Here is an 8,870-nt window from a genome sequence, read left to right on the forward strand (position 1 = left end):
CTCGCCTGTTCCACTCTTCGTTTTCCAAATGCCAGGAAGTATTCTTGCCTCGCTTCTGAAGCAAGTGACTCGTACACACAGGGTGTTTCTCAGTATGCCTGCTTGGTAGCACATGTCTTCCGAGTCACTTGCTTCAGAAGCGAGGCAAGAATACTTCCTGGCATTTGGAAAACGAAGAGTGGAACAGGCGAGCAAGTGTGCGTCATATGAGAGGCCCCGCCNACACACTCTCTTTCTCTCTCTCTCAAACACAGGCACACACACACACACACACACACACACACACACACACACACACACACACACACACACACATACACACACACACCTATAAATTCACCTACTGAATTAAAAACAGAACAAATGAACCAAAGAAAGTGAAAACCATGGGGAGAAGTAACAGTAATCTGATTACAACTTTTTTTATATAACTGTAAATTACTGTTTTTATGTAGTCTGACAACGTAATCCGTTACTCCCCATGCCTGGAATGGAAATCCAAATTTCACATTTAGGTGCTTTTAAAATAAAAAAAAGTACTTCATATCAGTCATCAAAGCTATCTTTATATAATGTCCTAATTGCAAAAAAACAGTTCAGAAAAAATTGAAATGTGTCTTAGGTGTCATTGCCTGTTCATCAGTTTTCTTAATTCTATTCACCTGAGAATTGTTTGGAATTAAAAAATACTCCATTTAAATAAATCAGCATGTTTTTTTGGACTGAAGTGCAAACGCTTTGATATATAAAACGTTACCAGGAGAATAAAAGACTCTCACAGTTCCTGACCAAAAATGTTTCTACAGTATATGAAATTATAAGAGAGTATTTACTAAAGTTTGATGATGAGCGTTCTTGTTTTTCGAGGGAAGACTGAGCAATCTGTAGGCCTACTATAAAGCAATTTTTATACAAATTACAATTATCAGGTTAAAAGATAATGACACAGTGGTCCATAACTTAAATTCAGAATGGACCAATGTGGTCAATTACATGGAATGGAAGGATAACTGAATTAAGTAAAAAATTAAGTTCATATCTTTGACAACAGATGTGAAAAAAGGGTGAGTTATAGAACACAAAACATGAAGACCCTGTGGTAACCCGTGACAATGACTGTATTACTTTGATTTATCCGTTATCTAATTGCTATATCCTGTTATTGTTATTGGTTATCAGTTTTTTCTCTTTTTTTCTACTTTACTAATGTGTATTTATGTATGCCCTGATTCCATATCATTTCCTGTAATGCATTAAACAAAAGAAGAAAAGGCCTTTTAAAGTTCCGGTGCGTCCCATCAGAGGGCGCTGCTGCCCACATTATCCGGGCTTCATTCAGAGTCCCAGTGCACTCACTATTTAAAATACAATCAAATGTTAAAAGCAGTTTTTAAACCTCTCACTTCACTTTAATTGTGTTTTTAAAGTTAAAGACTGTAAATCTGACACAACAAAATTAATATATGTTTTAGGGTCAAGGTGTGAAATTCTAATTAAGTAAAAATAATAATACCATTGTATTGCTCTTTTTATTTTTTACATGTCCTGTTATTTAGTGAGTATGTAAGTGCATATTTTGAATGTGTGACGGTTGTGATGGTTGTTTAAAGGCCAGACGGGCTCATGGGATGTGAGTGGTGACTCTTCACATCCACTGCCTGCAACAAGCGTCTTTTTGTCCAAACATCTGCTTATCTCCCCTGTCACTGCTCTGTCAATTCCCCTTCGTGTGGAGGTTACACACAGATAAGATTATCTCTACGCTGTTTATTAACCTATTTCCCTTCCATAGCAGGACAAAGAGCTGCGGTGTGTAACGGCCATCAGCAGGCCAACAAGACGTTATTAAAGTCACAATGTAAAGCATAAATCAGATCATAGTCCTCTGGCCTGCTCTGAACAACAGGTTCACTTTTAATTTACTATTACAAATCGAATTAATGTGTCTCTTCTCTTTTCATTATTTGTCGATTGTTATTAGTTAGGCTATTTTAAGTATCTAAGCGTTCATCTTGTATGCCATGTAACCAAAGAATTTCTTAAAAAGCAAATAAAGAAATAAAAAAATAATATTTTTTCTTTATATATTCTAGAATATATTGCAAAGGCGCATGTAGTGTTCTTTGTTTTGTTGTTTTTGTCGTTATTCGTTAAGCATTATTTTGGTTGTTGTTGATATGATTTCACCAGGCCTATATTGCCATTTATTTTTGATTTGAATTAGAAATAATGCAGTGTCAGTCAATCGAATAAATAAATGTTCTTTATGGGTTTAACATTTTCTTCCAATAATTATCCATCAAGATTATTTTTGGCTCTCCATTCGTCTAGTGCGCGCCACGGTCTGTTGCTCTAACGGATCTGGGTTTAAGAGTTTAAACTTTAAATTGCTTGTGAATTTAGGAGACATAAATTGGAATCATTATGTTAAATCTCGATTATGGTCTGGCGATAACGGGCTGTTTGGCTGCAGAGGAGCCGCAGAAAGTGCCAATCGTTCCCTCATTGATCTCACATGGGTCAGCCGCAGCTGCTTTAACTCACTCACATTTACTCAAACGAAGGGATGTCAGATCTGAAACGAAATTACAAGGGTGAATTTTTTTCAAAAGCTTCTCCTATGATTATTTTAGAAAGACTTTAAAACAAGGTAATACAACCAATGTATAGCCCATGATCAGGGGGAATGCACGGATATGAATTAGAAATAGAGGGCCATTTGCAGAATTAGAAAACGTGTGTACTGCATCCCTTGAAGAAATACTGTCAGAATTGTGAATCACCTCGCGTTGAAAACCTTTTAAAACGCACAATATTTCCCCGGTGAGCAAGGTGCATTTGCTGAAGCCTTTCAGATGCTAACACAGGCCATATTTCACTCTTACTACCTTCTGCATCTCCATAAAATATTATAGCACTCCCAGTGATGACTGAGCCTCAAACACACTGATTATCTCTGTTATAAAACACGGCTGTCCTTTACAAGATGTTATACTTTATAATGATCCACTCTTCTTTTATCTGACTGCTGTTTTTTCCTCACTTCGTTCAGGAAAAACATGAAATGACATGAAATAATGGCGATGTTCAACATGGGGTATAAAGTGAGTGAGACCGTAATATTTTACGAAAACAGATTACAACACGGGTTGGAATAACTCAGTTAATCCCGATCCCAATCTCCAAAGTACCAGGGTCCATCACGGAATGGTGTGCGGCGGGAAACAAAAAAATATAAAACGCGATGATTGTTTGAAACCTCTTACTGCATATCATATCAAACATATCAACAAAAATACATTTTACAATTCTGCAAAAGAAAAATCAATTTGAATGATATTTTTGCCCTGACCTCCTTTTTAAAATAATTAACTTTAGTCTTAGACATTGGGGGTCCGTCCTCGCACCCGCCAGATGCCGCTTCTACTTTAATATACTCACACTGTCTGCGGTAACAGTTTATAATGTAAATGCATATTCTTTGTCATATGGGAAACAATGATTTCCGCGGTGCGAGGCGCATCATTAACGGCACCGCTAAAGATCTTAATAGAGTGTGGCTGCTGGTGCGTTCACGGTCTCCTCCGACGATTCAAAACGCTTTGGACAACGTTACAGTTGTAGTTTCACCATGAGTTTCACTCAAGGATCAAATTAGTTCTAGCCTATTTCTATTAATAGCCTAGTTAATTTGTACATTAATGTTTTTCTATTTTCTTCTAGAATAGTCGAAAAAAAATTCAGCTAGGCCTACATCAGGCATGACCTTTTTGAACATAAACTGTCGAATTACAAAACAGCTTCTTCTTTTTTTTTTAAAGGTGAACAACTTTAAATAGGCAAAAAGATTATACAGCATGTGCTTCCGGATAATAACTATTTCGTATGTGTAGCTGCTCTGTCATTTGTCCGCAACATGGATCATCTATCAAAAATAAATCCAGTCAGTCCCTATAAACCACCGAGCTTGGTCGTTCATATGCAGTTTAACTGGAAGCTAATATTTCCGACAGCACGTCAAGGCATCAACCGTCCAAAGAAGCCGCATGTATAAACAGCGGAGCCTCTGTCTCCTCCAATCAAAGCGCGGTCTCACTCAGCCCCGTCCAATGGGAATAGCGCGCGTGCAGGTGGCTGCACTATTATCAGAGGGTCCCGCTTCACTCCCAGGCCAGAGCGAGTCAATTTATGGAAAGACAAGTCGACCCTTTAATGGTTCCCATCACAACCACTAAAAATATCATCAGACCGGCCGACTTCCGCGAGGACTCCTGTGGCGGACGCATGCAGCTTTCTCCCAGCTGACAACCGACCATAACAAACCGCGGAGAGACATTTTGGGACTTTCACCGAGCTCTTCCCTTCCCAAGAGAGAATAGAAGTTCGCTTTTTTAAGTTTTGCAACATTTCCAGAGTCTGCTTCTTCTTCACCCAGGATACTTTCACAGAAGGCGGTGCAGTGGCCTGGCTCCTGAACCTCTGCGCTTTCATTTACTGTCATTAGCTTTGTTTATTTACTGTTTTCATCCAAACACATTTGGTGGTTCATGTTCACAAATGTTAGCGGTCGGGCAAATGGATGCTAACCGGCAGAGTGCTTTCGTCCTGGGCAGCACCCCGCTGGCGGCGCTGCACAACATGACCGAGATGAAGAACTCCCTGTTCCCGTACGCGCTGCAGCAAAGCCCCGGGGGCTTCAAGGCGCCTCAGTTCTCCTGCCTCAACTCCCAATTTGCCGGGGGGACCCCGCACGGAATAAGCGACATCCTGGGGAGACCCATTAACGCTGCCGGACAGCTGCTCTCCGCGTTCCCGCGGATAAACGGCCTGGCCAGCACCGCCGCCGCCGCCGCAGCAGCCGCGGGGATGTACTTCAGCCCTGCCATGTCGCGGTACCCCAAGCCCCTGGCCGAGCTTCCGGGGAGGGCGCCCATCTTCTGGCCCGGGGTGATGCAGGGCAACCCCTGGAGGGACCCGCGGCTCCATTGTCCATGTAAGTCCTGTCTGAGGGGCTCTCTGTGAGAACATTTTCAGTTTTTGAATTGTATAAATTCAGGGAAAGCCAAAGCAGATGTGCGGTTGTAAAGTATAGCTGTGCTTCTCTCTATGTGATAATAGCCTGTATTTAAAGATGTAACTGTCCAGCAAACACACACAAACAAAAATAGCTAGACTACATTGTACAGATTTCATAGCCCCTCTAAATGTATTTAAAAGATTTGTACAGCTGTATAAAAGGAATACATATTATTAGTGGTATTATTATTAGGCATATATCACCATAGCATTGACACTCAATTATAATGTGATTCTTGGCAGGACATTTCAACTTGTAAAATTAAAACTATAAAAGCACCATGGTAAATAATTTGTCAGTATACTCACCATGTAGGCTAGCTCAGACACACATGACGATTCTAGGGTTATTTAGAGTTGACTTTGAGGAGCATCACATTTAAAACAACATGCGTTATCAATATAAACAGCTGTCTAAGCCCTCACTCTGTATGTAACCATACTTCCTTGTATTTATTTGTGCAGCTCAAGCTATGATGTTGGACAAGGACGGGAAGAAGAAACACTCCAGACCGACCTTCTCAGGGCAGCAGATATTTGCCCTGGAGAAAACTTTCGAGCAGACCAAATACCTGGCCGGGCCGGAGAGAGCCCGGCTGGCCTACTCTTTGGGGATGACCGAGAGTCAAGTCAAGGTAAACGCCTGCTCATTCATTATTCAAATAGAAAAAGGTTTCACTTCCCTGCAATCTGAGAATTATGAATTTGGCACAGGCCACGATAATAAACGGTGTGTGATCGATCACATTTATAACCTAATATTATTTCTATTTGTAAATAAGGTTGCTGTTATTATTAGTATTATTTGTTATTTATGTTATGCATACAGGATTATTTACACCTTACACTTTTAATTAGTTTGATTTCTGATGTCTTGTTATTGGACCTGTTGAGCATCGTTTCGCCTCTCCTCTACAGGTTTGGTTTCAGAACAGAAGGACCAAATGGCGGAAGAGACACGCGGCAGAAATGGCCACGGCCAAGAAGAAGCACGACTCTGAGACGGAGAAAATGAAGGAGAGCTCGGATAACGAGGACGACGACGAGTACAACAAACCGCTGGACCCAAACTCAGACGACGAGAAAATCACGAGACTGTTGAAAAAGCACAAGGCCACCAACCTGGCGCTGATCAGCCCCTGCAGCAACAGCTCGGACACCTTGTGATGCCCACAGCTGGGGGGGCACAGTAGGGGAGGGGGCCACAGAGACAAGTCTTTCTGAACCCCATCCCACCTGACACTTCGAACATGCGCCTGATGGGCTCGCATCATGCTCAGACAGAGCGAGAAAATGCGTAAAAACCGCTGTTGCGCACGAAAGACGCGCTCACCAAAACATGTCCAGAGACGCTTTGGCTGCATCCAAACTTACCGACAGTGTAAACACGGAGAGGAAACTCCTGTCCGAACTCAACAAGACTGGTGATTCAGCTGAAAGGACAAAATAATACTGGAAAATGTTTGGCGACGCAAATCAGATTTTTACGCATTCAACTGGAGTTTTAACCACAGGTGTAAATGTAAAGAAACTATTATATACACACAATCCGGATCACTGTTGGCTCATTACTTGTTGACTTTTATGCCTCAAGCTGGTCCTCTTTATGTAATTCATGACACTTGTTACATTATTTCCCGCGCCACCTCTACCCAAGATTAGCAGCTTCTGTCACCTCTACAGCCAAGAGGGCCATCCATTTAGCCTCCAGCGAGAGAGTGGATGTTCCTGTTAATTGGTCTTCACTATATTTTCATCTGAAGGAAAAAGACAGCTTTTTTATTATTCTGAAGCCACACTTTAAGATCATTCAGCCTTAATGCAATTTGTGTTGAAGAAAAAGTTAATGTAGCTTTGAGAGGTGTCTGTACGCTTTTAACAGATTTATTAGCAGCCCACTGTGATCCGGATCCCAGACGCATGTTTCAGATGGCAGGTGTAGACGGGCCTGTGACGCTTCTAAAGCTCAGTTTAACCAGGGTATCCACTGTCCTAAAGGCACGAGGCCGCAGGTTTGACACGAATGAATGATTTGTGCTGCAGCCTAAAGATGAGATGAGATTGTATATATTTTTTACTGAATAAGTTATGTTGTTTCAACCAGTGGAAACGTGGCAGCCGGACGCGTTTACAGATAAACCTGCTGCTTCCTTTGTGTTCCTGCAGTGTATCGGGCCATGGTCCGTTTGGTACCGGCACACCGCTGTAACCCGCTGCTGTAAATACCTGTAAAGGACAGCTAACAGAACACTCTGCATCATCTGGCCTCACTCAGCGGCAGAACACCGGCCACCGTTTCTGCTGGAATTAAAGAGTATTATTGCTTCCGGGAAGGTTATAGGAAGAAAAAAAACAACACTTTGTATAATGAATAAATTATTTAACAAGCATTTCTGTTGTATTACGGGTTTTGTTTTAATGTATGGGCTTAATATAAATTAAAGATAAATTCACGACTATCAATAATTGAATGTCATTATTATTGGCAACAATTGTGCTTTTAGGGCTTCATGCTGATTTAAAGTGTGAAGCGGATTTGATTATGAAAAAGGAAATGTTATTTTATTATTTTAATTATTATTGATATTATTAATAATAATACGATGATCATGATGGCACAAAGCACCTCCTTTAGTTTGATTCAGTTATCGTGTTTATCATTAAACAGGGTTATTTTCTAAAACGCAAAATTAATTTAAAAACGGAAATTATCTATAGGTCCAACTTTTCTTTCATTAGGTGTTATTATAATAATATTGGTATTACAACCAAATTATTAGCATTATTATAATACAATATTAATGTATTAATATAATCACAGCATTCTCAAATGTTAAATAATTGGAAATTATTCAACAATTATATTTTGTAACAAATGATAGATATTTGTCCGTTATTATGTACAAGCACTAAGTAACATTTAAAAAAATCAAAGCTCAGTGTTTTCTTGAAATACCGGATATTTTATTTTTAAAATGTTCCCCAACTCGGAATTCATTTTCTATTTTGGCCCTTCTAGCTTCCTGTGGACAGCCAGCAGTCTTTATTAATACACTGAAGGAGATTATATTGTTTATTATATTTAATCTGGAGCTCATGACAGCAGAACGCCCCCCCTGTCCGGCAGGAGGTACTACACCTGTGTTCCTCCTGCAGGTTGTATCAATGGCAGCTTGCTGCAGTCTCCTTGGAGCAGAAATCAGAAGTCATAAAATTAGATCCCACTGAGGAGGGATTTATAAATCATGTAGAAGTGAACAGCTGCTGCCACACTGCAGGGAGAAAAGGATTTATCCAGAAATAATTATTACGATATATTTAGCCTAAATGTTCCTTTGGCTAATATTCCTAAATAATGTCTATATAGTGACTTTATTGACGTATTATTTTATTTTTTAAACGTTCTTTTATGTAAACGTAACATTATATACAGCTTAATATTTATAGCTAAAGGTTGTAAAGCCTGTCTGAAGGTTATTGTTAACATTTTAAATCGCTTGTTTTTCAGTAGCATATGTTTAATATCAGATTTTAAACTGCATTGAAAGTATATTTTTTATTTAAATTGCATAACTAAATTCCATTACCATCATAAACTGGATAACATCTCTCGCTTGCAGCTAACTTTTAATATATTCCCGTCAGTTATATTTTCCGTTAAAAGGCCTAAACATCGCGAATTTCGGACAATAATTTGTATTTATTTCTGTAACAAAAAAATATAGACTATATGCCAAGATCATAGCGGCATATGAGCTCCTTTTGTCATACCCACGCCAATAAGAAATATAAAT

General features: G+C 39.7%; 1 protein-coding gene across 1 annotated transcript; it reads left to right on the forward strand.

The window, feature by feature from the left end:
- Positions 1 to 4,196: 4,196 nt before the first annotated feature.
- On the forward strand, positions 4,197 to 7,497 carry nkx6.2 (NK6 homeobox 2). Its single transcript, XM_010774088.1, has 3 exons — positions 4,197 to 4,993; positions 5,542 to 5,711; positions 5,995 to 7,497. Exons 1-3 carry the CDS (start codon positions 4,558 to 4,560, stop codon positions 6,241 to 6,243), a joined length of 855 nt encoding a protein of 284 aa, XP_010772390.1. The 5' UTR covers positions 4,197 to 4,557; the 3' UTR covers positions 6,244 to 7,497.
- Positions 7,498 to 8,870: the final 1,373 nt, after the last annotated feature.

This window comes from Notothenia coriiceps, unplaced genomic scaffold (assembly GCF_000735185.1).
Source record: "Notothenia coriiceps isolate Sejong01 unplaced genomic scaffold, NC01 NC01_scaffold00013557, whole genome shotgun sequence".
Taxonomy (NCBI): Eukaryota; Metazoa; Chordata; class Actinopteri; order Perciformes; family Nototheniidae; genus Notothenia; species Notothenia coriiceps.